General features: G+C 38.8%; 1 protein-coding gene and 1 long non-coding RNA gene across 3 annotated transcripts in view; one reads left to right on the forward strand and one right to left on the reverse strand.

Moving 5' to 3' along the window:
* Positions 1-2,907: 2,907 nt before the first annotated feature.
* On the reverse strand, positions 2,908-8,892 carry LOC145495323 (uncharacterized). 2 transcript variants are annotated; one of them, XR_014050398.1, is made up of 5 exons: positions 8,029-8,892; positions 7,612-7,760; positions 4,766-7,224; positions 4,153-4,332; positions 2,908-3,562 (listed from the first exon to the last, which is right to left on the reverse strand). It is a non-coding gene; the product is annotated as an uncharacterized LOC145495323 (long non-coding RNA). The 2 variants fall into 2 exon arrangements; XR_014050399.1 differs by having other exon boundaries at positions 2,908-4,332; positions 4,766-4,914; positions 5,347-7,224; positions 8,029-8,891.
* Positions 8,893-16,999: 8,107 nt separating this feature from the next.
* Positions 17,000-21,136, forward strand: part of LOC145495329 (uncharacterized) — a 7,058-nt gene continuing 2,921 nt past the window's right edge. The window contains exons 1-3 of the mRNA XM_081474921.1: positions 17,000-18,282; positions 19,855-20,282; positions 21,017-21,136. The exon at positions 21,017-21,136 is cut by the window's right edge and continues 2,921 nt beyond it. Of these exons, the coding sequence (XP_081331047.1) occupies positions 18,194-18,282; positions 19,855-20,282; positions 21,017-21,136 (637 nt within the window). The 5' untranslated portion in view covers positions 17,000-18,193. The remainder of the gene's footprint in view (positions 18,283-19,854; positions 20,283-21,016) is intronic.

The raw sequence follows: 21,136 nt of genomic DNA on the forward strand, positions 1-21,136 counted from the left end.
ATATTTTACTGACTCATTAGCCGGTTTATTTTAATAAATTTATTTTAATAAAAATAGGATGTAAAAGCGTTTCTGGTTCTTATGCTTAAAAGCATAAGAACCAGAAACGCTTTTACATCCTATTTTTCATACAAAACAAAAATTGCTGCAATTTGGACAAATTAGATTGACTACTTTAAGCAAGTCTTGAAAAGTGATTCGTTGTTTTTCTTAAGTGTTCCATTCTCATTGGCTGGGGAAAAGATGCGATTTTGTGCAAAAAATAGTGCGATTCGCGAATGAATCGTACATGTACCTGAGAGCCAATCAGATTGCAAAGATAACCAGTGATTTCAAACTGATAGACATAATAAATTACGTTGCCGAAGTGATAGTGTTAACTAATTCAATGTGGAAAACTTGACTTGCTAATAGTTTTTACCGATTACAGCTGTCCAGCCGCTGCTTTTGATAGCTCCCTTTTACAGGTGCGAATTTAAAATTTTGAAAGCTTCCTATTATTCGATGTCCTCGATTTAACCACATCATATTATGTACTGGGCAAAAACTACTCATCTTGGAGAGCAAGCTAAGGGATGTCTTTTAAATGCAAAACAATTTTGATGTCTTTTTATTCGACGAAAGCCAAAGGGAATAACCCCATCCACCTTCCTCTTGTGTCACGATAGTGGTATGAGTTTGACTGTATATCCGAAGGTTAAGAGTTTAAAATTCTGCTTCTGAGCCGGTCTCTAACTGTTTGCAAATTTTGTCTGCTGCCCATACAGGGCAGCTAGCTTTCTATTCCCGTTCTGAATGTCGACCTTTTCTGTTTTGCTGTTGCGCTGTGTCACTGTTTGTTAGCAGTTCCCATGCCTTGCAGCCCAGAAACCGACGAGCTTTTGAAGTAAAAATGGCGGGCACTGTCAGATGCTGTCGAGCGAGCTTAAAACCACCTGCAAAGATCTTGAAGATGGCTTCTGAGGAGTATTTCTTTGATTTTAAGGAACAGATCGTTTGAACAAAAGAAATTTATTTCGCACGTTTGCTCGTAAAGCAAGGACAATGTTTTCTTTGTGCATCAAATTCGAACAACAGAGCGTTTTACAGTACTTTTTGTTTCTCAAAAATTTTAATCTAGAGATTTAGCCGGGCCTAAAAGCGAAGCTCCTGATTGCAAAATTTAAACATAAATGAAAAGAGGATTTTTTTCCCTGGATCAGAAACTCAAAAAAAATATATATTACTTGTGAGTATGTGATTTCACAATTTTTTCTGGTTACATTTTAAAAAACCATACCTAATGAGTTGAAATTACGTAGGCAATATGTCAGGCTATAAATTGTTTAAGCAAGCAACCGGAACGATGATCCTGCTGGTATACGTTGGATCAATAGTGATCTAATCGGCTTCACATATAAAATGAAGAATACAAAAGCAAAAACCGACACAACGTAGGATGATTTTTTGAAAGTGTACTATATTTCGGCTGGCCAAACCAGCCAAAAATAATCCTACGTCATGTCGGTTTTTGCTTTTGTATTCTTCAATATATCAGGGACTTTCTAAGAGACGATTGTGCAGGGAATATGTCGTAAGAAAAGTCAAGAACGTAACAGGGTTTGATTTGCGCCGAAATTTTGCCTGTGCATGCACTCCCTCCCTCTTCCCCAGCGTAATAACCTCGCTTGAGCCCGCGATCTAATCGAAAATTCAGTACCTGATCAGCAGTAAACTTCAAAACAAAAACAAGCGACTCGATGAGTTCTTGACCTGGGCCCGCGATATTGTCACGTTTCAACGGATACCTTGTCTTGACATCTGTCTATTAATCATAACATGGATGTCCAATATCAAAGATGTACCTATCGTAATGGTGCTACTCTCTTATTTTTCAAGGTATGTGGGGCTTGGCATACGGACGTAAAGACGGACGTACCTACGTACGGACAGTCACGTGACAACCCAAATTTTTGAGATCGACTGATGACTTACCAAATTTTCTAAGGTATCGGGCTCCGCTCGCGCGCCTTCAGCGCGCAGCAGCTCCACTGTAACCTATTTCTGCTAAATTCTACTGATTTAAATTTGTAATAATAATAATAATAATAATAAAATGTTTCCATGAATACGGACGTTTTTTTTCTTTTCTTCTTCTTCTTCTTTTTTTTTTTTTTTTTATTTTTTTTTTCTGGGGGGTGGGGGAGTGTTGTTTATTCCCCAGAATTTATTTTCTGTGCCCTTTGGACAAGATATAATAAACTATGCTATAGTAGATAGCAGTCGAGAGATTAAATAAAGAGTACAATATAATGTGGTCAGTATTGCCTTTTCGGGCCTTTTGTTTTCCATACATTTTCTCCGTTTCTCTTTGTGATAGCACTGCACTTCCATAAATGGAACCCCTCGTTACGTAACGTGTCGATATCTTAGTTAGCTTCCTAGAGAGATTGGTGTCCATGTGACATCACTCCTCTTCCAAGAAACCGTTTCAAACATCAGACCAACAACATATTTTTAAAAACTGATCAAGCTTTTCGCTCGCTTAATCTATATTATCATATATTGTAGTCACCATCTGTCTTCTCATTGGCTAAAAGCCTACTGTTAATTCTGGGAAACAGCGCAACCTACAGATTATTCAATAATCTGATAGCAGCTAGTCAAGTTCACGTAAGAACATGGCTTGTCGAAAATAAACTGTGTTCGTTGCGAAAATGCGTTTGTCGTTATTTTCTTTAAAACAATGAATAATAAAAACAATTATAAGTCTCGGTTAGTGTTATCAGCCTCAGCCTTCGGCTTCCGCTGATAACACTTACCTCGACCTTGATTATTCTAGATATCACAAAAACCTCATCCAATAATTGTTTATAAACCAACTAGAAATGTACATTGGTAAGGGTCGGAAAATATAGACTAAAACTATCATTCTTTTACATACTCATGAAGGCTTATTTGCTAACACCTAAACCAAATTACATGAAATCTTCAAATTACATCAAACCTGCCACAAAAAACGTCGCCCAATTTATGTTCCCAACTAATCTGTTCGCTGTGGGGAGGCTACAAGGTGGGAAGAAACCTTTCACGTCGAGCAGCAGAAGAAAAAGAGGCCGTAATCTGGCCGGCACTTCCTTTTGCAAGCCTAATATACAGCTCCCGTATTTAATCTGATCTTAACGAGTAGAAAGTTAATCAACAAGATAAGATGAATAAAATCATTTATTCCTGAAGGGAGTGAATTTTATTGGAGAAGTTATAGTAGCTAAGCTACCGTTTGACAACATGTTTACAACAACCATCGGTTTACTTATAAAAAACTGAAAACTATCCGTTATATTGCCCTCTAGTCCATTTTGTGGTGCCAAAAACAAGAAATAACATCCAAATAAGAAATGAAGCATAACCGACCGCTGATGGCGTGATGTATTTTTTCCAACGCCATGAATTTAATTGAGTCGTGTCGTCTCCCATTTAACCCGAGAGGATAATGCCACGACCTTTCTTCGTCTTCGAAAAGAGCGATTGTTTAATCCTGGCGTTGAGTTGAACTGCTTCCTTCTCAACTTCACTCTTGGATCTGCAGAATAGAGATAATCATTTTCAGTAATTGCTAGAATATAAGACGAACATGGCTGAATAAGACAAGGATCTGTGTCCAAGGAAAATCGTTTTACCAGCATCGAGCTTTTGTCCCGAGTATTGGAATAATTAGCTTTCTTCTCAACTTCTCTCCTGGATTTATGGGGAAAAGCTAAATATTTTGTCGCTGCTGTTCACGGATAATGATGGCCATGTACTTGCAAGCGAATAAATTAGCAACCACGTACGACAAAGACATGAGACTTAGTGGACAAGCTTTAGGCTTACAAAATAGATTGAGGGTACTTTTCCAATATTTTGTACTGCACTGCCGCTTACAATTACGCGTCCTCTAACTGTATCTTTCTTTTAAGCGCGCGGATCGAGATGTATAAGTGATTGTGACCACATTTAACTAAGATGTTCAAAGGGATAAACTAGCATAGTTCTTCCAACTGTTGTTTTGACAATATTTACAACGGTACAACTAACGGTTCATTTATTAAAAACTATTCGGTATAAAGTCATCTGTTCTATTTTATGGATCCAAAAACAAGAAAGAACATTTAACGATAAATGAAGCAAAACCATTTGGTAGTCGGTATCTTGAAGTAGTTTCCCGTCAACATGAATTCTTTCTAATGAAGTTGCGTCGTCTCAGTTTCTTAGGCAGAGGGCCGTGGTGGATATTTCTCCAACATCGAAAACAACGATCGTTTAATCCCGGTGTAGGGATTACCCGCTTTCATGTCAACTTCTCTCTTGCATCTAGAGAATAAATATAATCATTTTCAGTAATCACCAACGTTGAATATAAACATCGGAAAATCAGGCGCCTAATTGTGACCATTGCTAAGATGGAGACTTCAACACTATTCGCTGTTGATAATCACAGGAGAAACTATTTTCATGTAATAATGATGATCCCTAACTAGCGTATGAACTAGAAACCGTATATAACAAAGGCAAAAGACTTCACTGTAAAGTTTTATTACGACATAGAACCGAAGACAACTTTGTAATGTTATTATAGCTTCCTCTCGCCTGCGTCGCCACTAACTGCATGACTCCTTCGTTGAGCGGGCGGAGCGAAAACAGCAGAGCTCAAGGAAGAGAACTCGAGCTAGCAGGAAATATAATGCGTATATCATAACACCCTTTGGCACATATATGAGAATGAAGAAATGAAATGACTGCAAACCTTATGCGACCAGCGCAATCGCGCCTTCCACCTTGTGCTACCACCCAACATGGTTCCACTAAACACAAAAGCAGAGCAAACACACACAAGAACTTATTCACACGCATGGCGATAGTAGCTGTAAATGACCTTGCTTGTTTGGAGCTGCTCTGAAATAAGACGTTTTAAATTCGTTATAGTCTGGGTCAAGACCCTTAAACCAAAAGAACATATTCTCTGCAACTCCTTTTCATCGGCTGAATGTTATGAACTACCTCGAGCCATCCCGCCAAACATGTCAGTTTTCAGATACCTACTTGTCACTATAGTATATCGATAATGGTTCGACCCGTATACATATAAATTCGTTATAGTCTGAGTCAAGACCCTTAATCTAAAAGAACATATTTGGTGCAACTTGTTTTCATCGGCTGAATGTTGTCAGTACTAGAAACAAAATATTAGTATAGTATCTCGATCTGTAAGCCATCCCACCAAACATATGTCAGTTTTCGGATGCCTACTTATGTCCAGCTATAGTGTAACGATAATGGTTCGACCTGTATGGAATCACTTAGGGAAAGCATTTGTGCTATACTTACTGCAGCGAACGAATCCAATTTGCGGCTACAAAACCGTTTTGAAAACTTTTCACACACAACTGAACAACGGGATCAAGTAGCTACTGCTTAATAATCAAAGGCCTTACGTCGACCGTTTGTGCGAACACCAATCATGTACTCTTGTTATGGAATTACAAAGTGGGCGTTCTGACCGCACTGTAGCTTGTCACGCGCAGTGATAAATTGGCTCATAACATTGTCAAAGTAAGCTTGGGACAACGAGGCGCAGTCAAATGTATTTGCAGACTACTTGGACATCTGTTGGTGCGAAAACCAATCATATACTACTCTTGTCATGGAATTACGAAGTGGGCGTTCTCACCGCAATGTCGCTTTTCATGCGCAGTGATAAATAAATTTATTTTGTCAAAGTAGGCTTGGGAAAACGAGTCGCAGTCAACTGTATCTGCCGACTACTTGAACAATGTTTTATTGGTACACAACAGCAGAAAAGAAGCAAACGACCAACGCTTGAGATAAGACGAGATAGAACGTTAGGCAAAAGTTGGAGAGAACGTTGATTCTAAATTCATTCAGGCAAAATGATCTCGAAACACACAGTACGAGACGACGTCTTATTCAAAGTACGTGAAGGAACTCAAATATCCGAAAACGTGACTAGGAAGAGTGTTTCTATAAATATTTGAGTTCTTATGTATTAACGGCCAAATGGACATTCTATGTAAGGTGAAAGCATAGGCTCGTTGAGCTGTTTCGAGTAAAGTTATTTTTTCTCAATGTTTTGGAAGTTTTAACAGTTATGGTAAAATGGGCCATATTTTTTTTTCTACTTTGTAGCAAAACGCTTAAAGTCAGTGCATCAAAATTGAAACTTGACCCCGAAGCTTTCCTGCCAAAAATGTCAAATATTCTATAAAGCCCCGACCAAACGATGGCGACATTTTAACTCAACATATGGCAACATTGTTAAGCGCAACATGTTGCGTACGTTTGGCCACACTGTTGCGACGTGTTTCGACATGTTGGGTGTTGTTGGCTTAAATTTCAAACTGGTCAAATTTTTCTTCCATCATTTGTGGATGTTTCATGATGTTGCAATCGTTTGGCTAGGTTCGTGCAACAATGTTGCAATCGTCGCGTACAACACGTCGCAACAGGGTGGAAAAACGCACGCAACATGTTGCGCCCAACAATGTCGCGATACGTTGTGCTGAAATGTTGCGATCGTTTAGCCGGAGCTTGCAAATGCTGGGCCAACAATGTTGCGATATGCTGTGTTGATATAATGCGATCGTTTGCCGGGGCTTAAGATTCCTTCGTCTGGTAATTTCCCGGCCAGAGGAACTTGGTAGCAAGGATCACGCAGTGGTGAAGGCGCTCAAGTCCCACCAATGTGTCGCGGATTTGATTTCTTCCCAGTGTTAAATGTGGGTTGAGTTTGTTGTTGGTTCTCGCCATGTTCCGAGGGATTCCCACTCGACCAGGCTAAAGGAACTGTATGAAAACCAGCTAATGCTGATGTTACTTCCTGTCCAAATATTGTAATTTATTTTATTTCGTTAAAGGCTGTAGTTATAGTAATATACAGCACCTGAAAAAATATCAACATTGCTATCTGTTATAGCTGTTATCTTTTTAAAGTAACTATTGGCTCACTTCTAAAATATGAAACCTATTCGTTACATTGCCATCTAGTGTATTTGGTGGTCCTAAAACAAGAAATAATAAGAAATGAAGCATAACGAGCAGTCGCTAGATCGACGTCCTTTTCCATCACCATGAATTCACTTGAATCGAATTGTGCCGTGTGCTCTTTAGCGATGAGTTCCAGGGGGTAAAATTCGCTTAACCTTGTTGTAGGGCTTGTCTGCTTCCTTTTCAACTTCTCTCTTGCATCTAAGAAATAAAAATAATGTTTTTCAATGATGCCCTGAACAGAACTCGGACATAACAGAACATTCATTCTAGGTAATCAAATGAGAAAGATGATCACGCGTAATAGAGATGGTCACTACAGGCGAATAAACTAGAAACGCTATACAACAAGAAAGCACACTTCATGGACTGAAAAGCTCATTGCTAAACCGACTCAAAGGCAACTTTGCCAAGTTGTGCCGTTCCTGTCACCTTACGGCCCAATTAGTTGCACCACTCGTTGAGCGGACGGAGCGAAACAGACAGCAGAGTCCGGGAATTAGACCGCCAGCTAACTAGGAAATATAATGCATATCTAAAAACTGAACCCTTCGCTACATATATGAAGACAAGAAATGGACTTCAAACCTTATCCGTCCGTGGCAATTATCCTTGCCTTCTTGTGCTGCCACGAAACATGGCTCCATTAAACACAGAAGTAAAGCAAACACAAAGAAATACTTGAAACAATGCATGACGACAACAATCGTAAATGGTCTTGCTTGCTAGAAGCTGGTCTGAAATAAGACATTTCAAGTTCATTATAATAGTGGGTCAAGGCCCTGGCTGAAACTTTTAAAAAAATGATATTTGCTGTAACTCTGTTTCATTACTGAATTTTATTTACAAGAGACAACACTTCAGTATCTCGAACTGCAAGCTACCCATGCATGCAACCAAATATGCCAGTTTTTAGATGTCTACTAATAAATAAGTTTATCTTTAGCCAAGGAAGGAAGCTGTATATGTTGGGTCACTTGCGAAGAGTATTTGAAAAATACTTACTGCAGTGAATGAGTCCAATCTTCGGCTATAAAACCGATTTCAATGCTTCACACAGAAATGACCAACAGGGAGGAGTAGCTACTGTTAATAATCCAGCGCCTAACATTATCTATTCGTGCGAAAACCAATCATATACTCCTATTATGGAATTACGAGGTGGCCCTTCTGACCGCAATGTCGCTTTTTATGCGCAGTGATAAATTGTGTCGTAACATTGTCAAAGTAGGCTTGGGACCACGAAGCGCGGTCAATTGTATCTACAGACTACTTGGACATCTGTTGGTGCGAAAACCAATCATATTCTACGAAGTGGGTGTTCTCACCGCAATGTCGCTTTTCATGCGCAGCGATAAATAAATTTATTTTGTCAAAGTAGGCTTGGGACAACGAGTCGCAGTCAACTGTATCTGCCGACTACTTGAACAATGTTTTATTGGTACACAACAGCAGAAAAGAAGCAAACGACCAACGCTTGAGATAAGACGAGATAGAACGTTAGGCAAAAGTTGGAGAGAACGTTGATTCTAAATTCATTCAGGCAAAATGATCTCGAAACACACAGTACGAGATGACGTCTTATTCAAAGTACGTGAAGGAACTCAAATATCTAAAACGTGACTAGGAAAAGTGTTTCTATAAATATTTCACTTCTTATGTATTAACGGAAATGATTAAAAACCAACTGAATAATTACCGAGTTCAGGTCTATTGCATCTGTTCTTTGAGGACTGCAAATAAACAAACTCTATCAATGCGTGTTTTTCACTTAGCAGTCGAATCTAGTCTAAGTAAAACAAAAACATCTAAACCGATGTTGATGTTGTAAATCACTAAAGCAGTACGGTTATGCACGTTTTCTCTTAGATGAAAGTTAAAAAGCTAAACAACCTGTAAACATTTTGGGAAAGTTTCAAGTTCTTATGGTGTTGACACAGTTCGTGTGTTTCTCCTCTAACTGCTGCTAAAAATAGGCTTGTGGACTGATAAACAATTGTCATCTATTGTCTAAAGATGAATACAAGAATAGTCATTCATGCGTTCTAAGCAGAAGTTCATAAAGAAGATAATGAAAATATATGATAATTTAAAATCTGTTCATTTAGAGATGTGCACAAAGATTAATTTGGCAAGAAGAGGTGAAAAGTTCTACTCGTTGTACTCGTTCTTGCACAGCCTATATAAGGTAAAAGCAGAGGCTTTTTGAGCTGTTTCGAATAAAGTTTTTTCTCAATGTCTTGGAAGTTTTAAAAGTTATCTTAGTCCTTCGGCCAAATTTGCTTTATTTGTTTCCTACTTAGTAGTAATAGCTTACGCTCGGTGCGTCGAAATTCACACTTGGCCCTGAAGCTTTGCGGTTTTTCTCTTAGATAAAAGTTAAAGAAGCTAAACAACTTGTAAACATTTTGGCAAAATTTCAAGTTCTAAAGGTGTTGACACTGTTCGTGCGTCTGTGCTCTAATTGCTGGTAAAAATAGGCTTGTGGACTGATAAGCAATCGTCATCTACTGTCTAAGAATGAATACAAGAATTATTCATGTATTCTGAGCAGAAGTTCATAAAGAATATAATGAAACTGGATATCTCAGTGGTAATTTAAAAACTGTTCATTTAGAGATTTGCACAAAGATTAATTTCGCGAGACGAAGTGAAGAGTTTTACTTGTTCTAGATCTACTGGTCTTCAGTGATTTATTAAACTACAGCTGTCCAGCTGGCCTGTTCTTGCACATTCTATGTAGGATAAAAGCATAGGCTCGTTAATTGACCTGTTTCGAGTAAAGTTCTTTTCTCTCCATCTTTTGAAAGTTTTAAAAGTTCTTAGTCCTTCGGCCAGATGTGCTTTATTTGTTTTCTATTTAGTGGTAATAGCTTACGGATCGATGCATCAAAATTCAAACTTGGCCAAGAAGCTTTCCTGTCGAAAATTTCAAACATTCTAGATTCTTTCGTCTTGTAATTTCCATAAGAACTTGGGGAACAGGGATGGCGCAGTGGTGAGGGCACTCGACTCCCACCAATGTGTCCCGGATTTGATTTCTTTCCAGTGTCATTATACGTGGGTTGAGTTTGTTGTTGGTTCTTGCCTTGCCCGAGGTATTTTCTATAGGTTCTCCGGTCTTCCTCCCTCCACAAAAACCAACATTTCTAAATTCCAACTCGACCAGGATAGAGTACACGCATAAAAACCAGCTAAGGCTCATGTGACTTCCTGTCTATATATTGTAATTTATTTTATTTCGTTAAAAGCTAAGGCTGTAGTAATATACATTATTTTTTTCTCAAGAATCTGAGCGGGCCGGAATCCTAAATCCTCGAATTTGATCGGCTAATCATACGCACGTGACCGGTCCAGCTTTTTACGATACGGTCCACGGGCCGGATGTTTTTCCCGCTGCCTAAATTTCGCTCGTAAAGGTTAGCGGTAATCGTCAATCTTTGGCCTTTTTTACACATCCATCAACCATTAGTCAACGCAAGTTTATCTCTGTTCACTTTAAAATGGCAAGGAAAGTCACTGTAAGTAAATTCAATTGAGTGTTTTGAAGTTGTGAGAGTTTGCTTAATTGTTTGTAGCTTGGCGCTGTAATGGCGCATAATCCTGTCCTTCTAGCCGTAAAATTTGAGTCAATTTCAGTCGAGTTTACCTCTCTGATCGTTGCTGTATTTAGAAGAATTTCTGTGGAATACACTCAACGAATTTCCTCGCTTTCTGCTATTAAATTTACGGTAGAAAAGTGACGAAGTAATTTAAAAGCAACGACTGACAGAAATTGTTTTCGTAGTAAAACTTCAAACTTCGCACGAAATTTCACACCGCAAAAACAATTTTGGAGAACTTAACTGGTGAAATAAATGCACCTAACCCAAAGTAGGTCGAAAAAAGTCTGTTTTTTAATACATCTTTCTTTGTCTACTATCTGAGTTACTCGCTCGTTGCCGAGATTTATTACAAATCGTTGGTAGACGGCGCGCAAGCCGATTGAATGCCAAGATTTGCGTAAAGAAACCCATTTGTAATCTGTAAAACCAATTTACTGCAGGAAAAAAAAAAAAAACATGTTATTTGGCGGCTTACGGTCGGTACGTATGGTGCAAAAACTGTGACCTCGGGCTTGAAAATGCTGCCCGAGGCCGCAGGCCTCGGGCAGCATTTTCAGGACCTCGGTCACAGTTTTTCACCATACAGACTTTCCAGCCGGCAAATAACACATATGTACCTTTAAAATATATCAAGATTGCTACCTATTATAGCTGTTATCTTTTCAAAGTAACTATTCTTCACTTTTAAAAAAATGAAAATTATTCGTTATATTGCCATCTAGTCTATTTCATGGTCCTAAAACAAGAGATAATAAGAAATGGGTAGCTTGAGGTCCTTTTCCATCACCATGAATTCACTTGAATTGAATCGTGTCATGTGCTCTTTAGCGATGAGATCCAGGGGGTAAAATTCGCTTAATCTTGTTGTAGGGTTTGTCTGCTTCCTTTTCAACTTCTCTCTCGCATCTAAGGAATAAAAATAATCCTTTTTACTCTAAAATGTCGATAAAGAACAATTCTGTCCAGCGCTTTATGTAATACAGTTGTGGCTTCCTGTCCTAACGCCTCCATTAAGGTGGCTCAAAACAGTTTCCAGCACTTAGATTTTGATTGGTCATTTATAAGAATTCTTTATCATTTGATGCCACAATCATGGTATCAAAAAACTGCACAATCATTGGTGAACACGTTGTTTTCATTTTCATGACGCAATAGGTTAACAGAGCAACAGTATGACCTGCTAAAAACATCCTTAATTACAGCTATAAGGGCTTATAATTCAAAAATGGCTCGGTGAAATTTTTTAATATTATCAAATTTAAATAAGCATGATAAGACGCAACTTTTGGCAAAGTTTTACAAAACTCTGTACATAGGGTTCAGAGTCACCTTCAAGTTTTGAAAATTTAAGTTGGCTCTGAGCCCTATACACATAGGGTAAATCTAAGTACTGGAAACCACTGGAAACTGTTTTGAGCCGCCTTAATAGCATGTACACGCTTTCTTTTTTTATAAGAATATGTTTTGTAAGAATATCGAGGTAAAACTTTTTCTGCAATTCTAAGAATATTTTAAGAATAAACCCAAGGCTGAGATTTTGAAAACAATATAGCTTTGCGTCTAAACATTTATAAATATAGTACAACTATATTTTTTTAACGAAACTTTATAAGAAAAAAACTGGCTAAAAAGCAACAAAAACAGCGCCAGCCGTATGTTTGATGCTAATAACATTTTTACGGGAAATTTTATGCGTGATTCCCGACTTCAATGCTTGCAGACTGGCTCCAAAATTAATTCAAGAGACACCAAGTACATTCGAAAACAGAAACGTCATATGTTATAATTTAAGAATATTTACAACAATTTTTCAGTCTAAAATCGGCAGAAAAATAAGAATATTCAGCCTCGACCGGAAAAACGATATTTTTATAGAAAAGAGGTCAACTCGTTGAGAGGGCGAAGCGAAACGTATCGCAGAGCTGAGGGAAGAGAACTAGAACTAGGTACGAAATAAACTACTGTAAACTACAGTACTTATATGAAAAAAAAAAACCTAAAAAAATTGCCAACCTTCCGCAACGGTAGCAGCCGCGGTGGCCTTTGTGGCGCAAGCCTTGTGCTGCCACGAAGCACGGCTCCATTAAACAGAGACGCAGCGAAAATACAAGGAAGAACTTGAACCAATGCATGGCGATAACAATCTTAAATGGTCTTGCTTGCTAGAGGCTGCTCTGAAATAAGAAATGTTGAGTTCGTTATAGTTGCGGTTAAGGCTTCTAATCTGACTAAAAGAATACATATTTGCTGCCACTCCGTTCGTGAACATATCAGTATCTCGAGCTGCAAGTCACTCCGCCAAAGGTGTTAGTTTTCAGCTGGTTACCAGTAACCAAGTTTATCGATAGCCACGGAAGGGACCCGTGTGGGTTTACTTAGGAAAAGCATTCGAAATACACTGATACTGCAAGCGAATCCTCGAATTTCTGGCTATCAAATAACCAGTTTGAATGTTAAAACAAGAAATGTCAATGATCCAAAAGAGAATTAAAGCATAACCGGAGGCTGATGGTTTAAGGTCATTCCTCACATTTGCATTGCGCATCCTTACTGTGCATAATTTATGGCGTCATTAGCGCGCGCTCGTGCACGCGCATATTGAAAATACGACGGATTTGTCTTGATATTGAGCTCTGTCAGTTGAAAAATGGCTCTAGCTCATCAACGAGCACGGGCACCCCAATTTTTTTTCCAGTCAATGTAATCAACTAATCATAAGCTTTGCGTGAGAAAAGACTGATCTAATTTCTATTGCTGAAAATTGAATAAATAAGAAAAATAGCAGATACACTGGGGTTTTTTCTATTTTGCAGTCAGTAACCACGTCAAGAAATTTGGTTCAAATTTTTAATCAAGGATTTAGCTTTCTGCCTGAATCAAACTTAAAATGTTTATTTGTGTCCGACACAATGTATTGACTGTAGTTTAATGCGTGTTCTTATAAGCCTGGGTTCACAAAGATTTTACGATTACTGGGAATGTGTTCTTATAATAAGCATTAAATAATGCCAAAATGGGGCATTTTCAATGCCACCTGCTCCTTAATGAGCATGGGCACCCCCCTTTTTTATTTCAAAATTGAAGTTACCATATGACAAATATTCAGTGGACAAAGTTTGACGAAAAATCTATTGTCACTTTTATTTCAGAGGAATTACCTTAATGTAAATTTCCACCACCACGGATTTATTTCAATGGAGTTGTGTCATCTTCTACTTAGCTAGCGGGTTATAGTAGGGATCGAGTGATGAACCTTTTGCAGCATCGAAACCAGCATTCGTTTAATCTTGTTGCTGGGCTGACTCGCTGTCTTTGCAACTTCTCTCTTGCATCTGGGGAATAAATAGAATCCTTTTCAGTGATCACAAGACTGGTAAACAGGCATTGCATGATCAGACGCTGATCTGTGCTCATTGCTAAGGAAGAGACTCGAACACTGGACGTCCGTGCTTTCCATTGAACCAAAAATTCCGAAATTTTCGACGCGGGGACAAATGGCACGGAAATTTACAGGGAAAGGTTCCTAAAAATCCGGAAATTGTTGAATTTCCGAGAAGCGAACCATTTAACCGAAAATGAAAATGAAATGAAACTCAAATGAAAATCAAATGAAAATCAAATGAAACGGAATTTTTTAGTAAAATCTCTTTAAAAAATGTGGGTATACCTCAAGAAGTTACCCTTTTTTTTCAGAAATAATGAAAATTCGCAGTTTTCCTATTCAGCGTTATATTTTAGTTGTTCTGGTCGCGATCCGGGGGAGCGAGTTGGACATCACACGCAAAGATGACCGCGACGCATATTCCAAAATGGATAAACATTTTGCTTTAGAATCTTGACACTTGCCTGTCGAGGAACACAGCTAGATACGTCAACAAAGCGTTTAATTCCAATAAAATAGTATGCCCCTGTGATGTACTTGTTTGTTTTTCGTTTTTTTTTCTTCTTTTTTTGCATAGGTTGGCTAAGAAATGTATTTAGCTTTATAACGAGTGCAGAGCCATTGTACCACTCCCCATTTAAACCCTTTGTTTTGGGACGTTTTCGCTGTCGTTGTGGTTTGTACAAGGTCCCTGCTGCATGATTTGTCAACGAGTTTTATTCAAAGCTAAAGTGATCCTGAAACAAAGAACAACTCAGCACGTGAGACCACTGTTTCTATTTGTTTACCGGCGCAATAAAGTACGCGGGATGTTGGGAGAACACGAAAAAAAACCTTGTAAATCCTGAGCCGTTTGGCTATGTTTACTAGTTTTTCGATTGTTCTCTCGAAGTGCCGCGTATCGGAAACCATACATTTACCGGTATAAAAGACGATAGGTTTTTGACTAATCGGAGCGCGCGTAGTATCTCAGTTATTTTATAACTGCTAATAAAAATAGGAGGCGTTGCCAATAGCCCTTTTCACGGTTAACTTTGTCATTTGCATTACAATAATATCTAGCGTGTATGTGAGGCAACTTCGGGCTACTTTGTTGTTTTAGCCCGAAATTGCCTCGCATACACGTTGGATTACATTGTAATGCAAATGAGAAAAATTAAACGTGAAAAGGGCTATTTTGATATATTTAAATTTTAACTTGCTCCGAGGCTTGGGGGAATAAAACAAAATAAATTAATTATTTACCTTTCAGCTTGATGCGACTACGTTTGTTTGTTTATTCCTCAGAGTCTCGGAGACAAGTTAGAATTTTAAGATATCGAAATTAGCCTATTAAGACATTGGAAGTTATTGTATAAAGTGAAAGTTGAAGAAAAGTCTTTCATATATTCATGACCATTCACATATTCTGTGCAGAAGTTTATGAAGAAGACGATGAAGAAATATGGTAATTAAAATAATAGGTACCCAAAGGGTACATGTGTTGGATACCTCATTTGCATTAACGGACACGAGCCGATGACAATAGTGTGGGATACCACAGGTATCCCACGCAAAGAAACTGTTCAGTCAGATATGTACAGAGACTAATGTTGTGTACAAAAACAAGTGGCAGGTTTTATTTGTTATAGAAGTCTTCAGTGACTTACTAGACTACAGCTGTCCAGCTGACCCACTAAACCTCTCAGTTTCCCTCCCCTTCCACGTCCTGAAAAACTCAGAAGTGAATGGAAGTGGTCATGATATCCACATGGTTCTTTTAGAGAGAGGTCACATTTAGCTTGTATGAAACAAAAACGATGTGAAATGTTTCACTGATTAAGTGAAAACTGAATGGAATGTCTTGAAATTTTAAACGTTTGTTTGGTGTGTGCCTCGGCACCAAATTTTGTTGTTTCGTGCCAACCGGTGTTAGCATATAGTTAGTGGTAACTAACTATGGTTTGAGACAGCTATGTTTGACAGAATTGTCAGTTTTTGCCTCAAAATTTGTAAAAAAATTACAAGATGTCGGATTGAGATTTTTAACCAACCTTTTCCTCTATAATTCCACTACTGGCTCATATTTTTCTACAGTGATGTGATGTTATAAATTCAAGTTGGTGGATTCAACACGGCGACTCAATAGTTAAATCTCGACCTCAGGGCGAGGTTAGGGACCGGTCATTATTTATCGTCGGGAAAAGGGGAGGGGAGGGGGGGGGGCAGTCAGTGAATTCTTGGGGATCATTTGATTCTTAGGATAACAGAAGGGGGGATAAGTCATAACTGAGAGCCCAAAAGGGGGGCCGACCGCTAAATGCCACTTGCCCACACAGGCTTAGTGGACGGTTATTTGGCACTTTAAAAAGTAACTTAGCAGTTTCCAAGCACTTGGGATGGTTAGATTGCTGGTATGTCAACTGACATCAGTCACAAGGTAGAACGGCGGAATTCCACCAGCTGTAAAATCAAATGTAGCTGGCCACCTGTTCCGGTTATTAAAACTTGCGCACACACAACGATAACTTAAGACATAACAGACTGAGACGTTTCAAGAGGAAAATAGTATTTGAAAAGGTGAATCGAAACAGCGCTACCTGCTACGTCTAATTTTATGATCATAAACAACTCTTTTTCCGTAACACTAGGCGTACGAGCTGGGGGGGGGGGTGGGGGAGGGGGACTGCATCCCCCAGCTACGGAAATTATGTAATTTTTCGGGCAAAAGGCTCATGATTCGGGCAAGACACTTAAGATAAAGCATTACAAAATTACGAACGAAGACCAAGACTTTGGTTTTTGTAGTGGCTCTGAAAAGAGCCTTTTGTACGCTACGAGTCTCCTGTGGCCAAAAGAAGACTCTTTCGAAGTACGTCTAGCAATGCCTCGTTTCGTTATTAGAAATTCTCGAGTATATCGGGACGCTCGTGTCGAATAGAGTCCCCAGCTTCTTGCTCACGTCCAAACGGTGCATCTTGAAACAAAAATGTCGCTGAACGAACGCCATATCAGGTGCCATGAGAGGAAGATCTTTTCCTTTTTCATTGAGTAAGCAAGCTTTCAATAGAACTAGTTTTTGGGGGGAATCATAGTAGTTCCCTTAGATGTGAGCGCTGTGAACGGTTTTGCTTTTCATGCAATTTGAGTGCGTTTGCATGCCGATTTCACTGAACTCTCACGTATTCGGGCGTTACGTATATGTTTTTCGGGCAAGGAAGTCACAGCGCCCCACCCCCCCCCCCTTCCCCGCCCAAGTCCGTAGGTGCCCGTACGCCTATGCCCGTCTTTGCCGCCCTCCCAAATGCATGAAATCGCATCTTTGGTAACCTACAATGTCAAAATTTTCCAGGGGGCATGCCCTCGGACCTCCCTAGGTTGGCTTGGCCCTTCGGGCCTCGCTTGCATTTACGCCGCCAGTTATGCTTTATTGGATGCCTGTGAAAACTTCTGCTAAGAGCCCTGATCAGATATCGGGATCCAGACTAGCAAAAGACACGGACCAAGAGACTGCACCATATGGAGGGTTCATTATACTGTAAGTAAATCATAGTTAGAATAATTTCATGTCGCCGTTTAAGGTCTTAAAAGCACTAAACATACAACGTCGAAAGTTGGATGTGTGTGGGAAGGCATGGGACACGGAGGGGGGGGGGGTATCACGACATTTATCAATAGCTATGAGGGGGGATCACTTCAATAAAATAAAATTTAAAGGGGGGATCAGTTAAATGTTACTCTCTTTAGCCGAAACTCTTCCGACCCCCCTGCCGGTGATAAATAATGACCGGTCCCTTCGCCTCGTTAAGCCTCTATGTTGTTAGGGTAAGGCTGTTTAGGAGTTGTTCGACGTTCACCAAAAACGTTACCTATCAAAATAGTTGCTCAAAGTTGCGCTATTTTTCAAACTTGCATAATTATTTAAAATCTATCTCTGAAACCATTTGTTATTATTTGTTGCAAAGCCTGGTAGTTCGCAGTCATTACCAAGAACGTTAAATTTTGCTCTCTTGTCCATGCTCCCCCGCCGAGAAAAACCACAACTGTTGCGGAACCTGGGCCCAAATTACCAAATCTACTCAGGCTTCAGGCGCCATTTTTGAAGAAACCTTCATAGAACGCTTCTTCCCTCATTTGAAACTCCATTTTGCAGCAAGATGATGTAAACCAGTGTGATTATATCTGTTGCGTTACCTATTACTGGATGGAAACCGATCCAGATTACGAGTTTGAAGCTCCAAAATGGTTCGACTTTACAACAGATTTCGAGGATGAACTCAACGACGATTCGAAGTGAGTGTAATATTGACGAATCCAAATGTGTTGATGTCTTCAATAAGCTTTACACACGGCTTGCATTTTATTAATGCTCGTCAGTAAGCATATGAGCATGTCTGAAATTTCTATTTTTAAAAAAAAAAAATTAGGAGCGAAATACTTAAAAAGGAGATACAGAATTGAATTCGTTGCAACCGTCGTTTTAAAATAACATCCTTCATGAGAGAGTAGTGTGTAGCTTAACTCCTTTTGCCAGTTTATCGAACTCATTGTGTTGGGTAAAATGGTTTGATCATTATAATAGCCGGAGATTTTGATGTTTATGGGAAAATCGATTAATAAGCGAGAGCATAATGTAAGCTTAATCAATCGAACAATTGTGATGACCTTGGTAAACGTAAGCTATAATCAACTGCTTAGTGTTCGTAACACAAGCTTTAGTTTAGTTTTTTGGATGAGGGAATTAGTTTGAAATGAACTGTTATTTAATACATCTACATGTACGAGATGCTTGATGCTGTACAGTGTATGTGGTTTAGACGCATTTCACTGTACTTAACAATGAACTAATTACGAAATAGAAAACACGTACCGTGTTTCTATCGAGTTAGAGAAACACGAGTGGAAGTTTGGGAGAAGGACAAATGCTGTGGGAACACGAGCCACGGGTGAGTGTTTCGAGCTCTCGCAAACTTTCATGAGTGTTTCTATTACTCAATAGAAACACAGAGAACATGTTTTCTATTTCTTTTAGAAAACAATGGACGAAAAAAAAAAAAGGGAAACAACTTGTTTACTTTGTTCATCAAAATGTAAATTCTCTTTGCTCATGCCATCATTACGTCAACAGCTTGTGCTAGCTCTGTGTTTCCATCGAGTTATAGAAGCACAATTTTTAACCAATCTTCCCATGCAATTTCTTAGGGCTGTTTTCTAATGCAACATACTGATGTGTTGTGGTTAAGCTTGGTACAATTCAGTATTTTCCTTTGTTTCATATGCATTATAGTACATTACATACCAGACACTAAAACAAATTGTACCATGATAAAAATTGAACCACGACATAATATTATATACACTTTATATAAAAAAAATTGATTTTTTAAATTGCCGACATGAAGCTGCTTTGAAAGCCTATTTGAAATGAGCTACTCACTGTAAGAAAAATTTGTAGCTAGCTGACGTATTCAGAATAATTAATAAATTAATTAATATATTAATAAGTGTGAAATGAAAAGAAAAAAAAGAAAAAAAAAATAGATTTCATGTTGCCGTGTGTCTGTTCATTGATAGATCACAAAATAAGAACGTCAAAATGTAATAAGAAAAAGTGGCACACCAGGCGATAGCAGAGTGTGTCAGTATTTTTTTTTACCACATTTTGACGTCTCCTGTGAGCTATTACTGAACAGACGCATGGCAAAATGGAATCTATCTGTTTTATACATAAAGAAACAAAAATTGTTAATGACATCGTCTATGCATCTGTCAGGACTCCAATAGATCAAAAATAAGAACCAATAAAAGTTCAAGAATAATTTGACTGATTATATATTATATATAATTATCTTCTATTTCTGATAGCCAAAATGATTCATGGTTTGAGAGAGCTCACCCACTGCATGAACCAAGAGATCCGTCATTTCACGATGGAACCACTAAACCACTGCTTACCACTACAACCCAAGTCACCAAAGCTGCACCTTCAAGCTCAAAGCCACAGGCCAACAAAGCAAAGAAGAACTACAGCAGTAAAAAGTCATTAGGGATCAAGTCAATCCGAACTCGACGAGGACAGCATGATTGTGCAAACAACAGGGAGAGCAGTGGAATGGGGCTGAAAAATGGGAAGTCTAACAAAGCTGAGAGACAGACTTGTGTCAAAGATGGGAAAAAAGATTCACAAGGAAGCAATACAGACGATGGAGACACCCCTGATGAGGTTAGACACAAAAAGAAATGCAGTTTTACACCACCATGGACAAACTTGCCAGGGTCTCTCAACAAGACAGGTATGTCAAAATGTACAATATCCTGAGACCTTTAGAACTGATTGCACTTTGTTGAAAAATACAGTAGGATTACTAATGTACATGTACATCATCCATTGATGGTCAAGTGATTATAAGATTGTCAATGCCGTTGACTGGTACATACATGTATTCATAAGAGTATGAAGAGTAAGAGAGTTAGACTCCCATGTACAGGGCAGGAAAAAAAAAAAAACATTTGAAATACAGTTGCCCAGTAGGCCAGTACACTTCAGTTTCCAGTTGCCCCCACTAGAATATTACTTGCCCAATAGGTGTGCCATGTTCATTCATTGTGTCAGCCATTAAAGTGTTTTATTTATTTATATATTTATTTATTTATTCCTTATCAACTAACAAGACTACTGAGGCTATTAAATTTCACTTGCCTACCGGACCACCAACCTTCCATTTTCACTTGCCCAAGAGCAAAATTTACTTGCCCCGGGCAATTGGACCTGGGTTCTTTCCTGCCCTGATGTACACCTTACTCCCAAGGAAATCCCTTTCCAGTTAGTTGTAGATCACTACTGTGTTTCAGAAATCCCAGGCAGTTTAGAAATATCCAATTCTGTGGATTTTAAGCTCATGTGGACAGTCCAAGGACTTCACATGCATTTCAACCTTCAGAAAAATTGTGATCCAGGTATGGTGACATTATTTGCAACAGAGTTATCTCCGCACATGGATGCTAATTTGCTTAGTTTTCTTTACAGGAGGAGCATCACATGTAAACAAGAGAGAAGGAAGTGACAGCTGCTTGAGCAATGCTGCTGTCTTTTCACCACAGCGTGTGGCTGGTTATCAGTCTCCACTATCTCCTGCACGGGTTCGAA

The sequence above is a fragment of the Orbicella franksi genome, chromosome 8 (assembly GCF_964199315.1).
Source record: "Orbicella franksi chromosome 8, jaOrbFran1.1, whole genome shotgun sequence".
Classification (NCBI taxonomy): domain Eukaryota; kingdom Metazoa; phylum Cnidaria; class Anthozoa; order Scleractinia; family Merulinidae; genus Orbicella; species Orbicella franksi.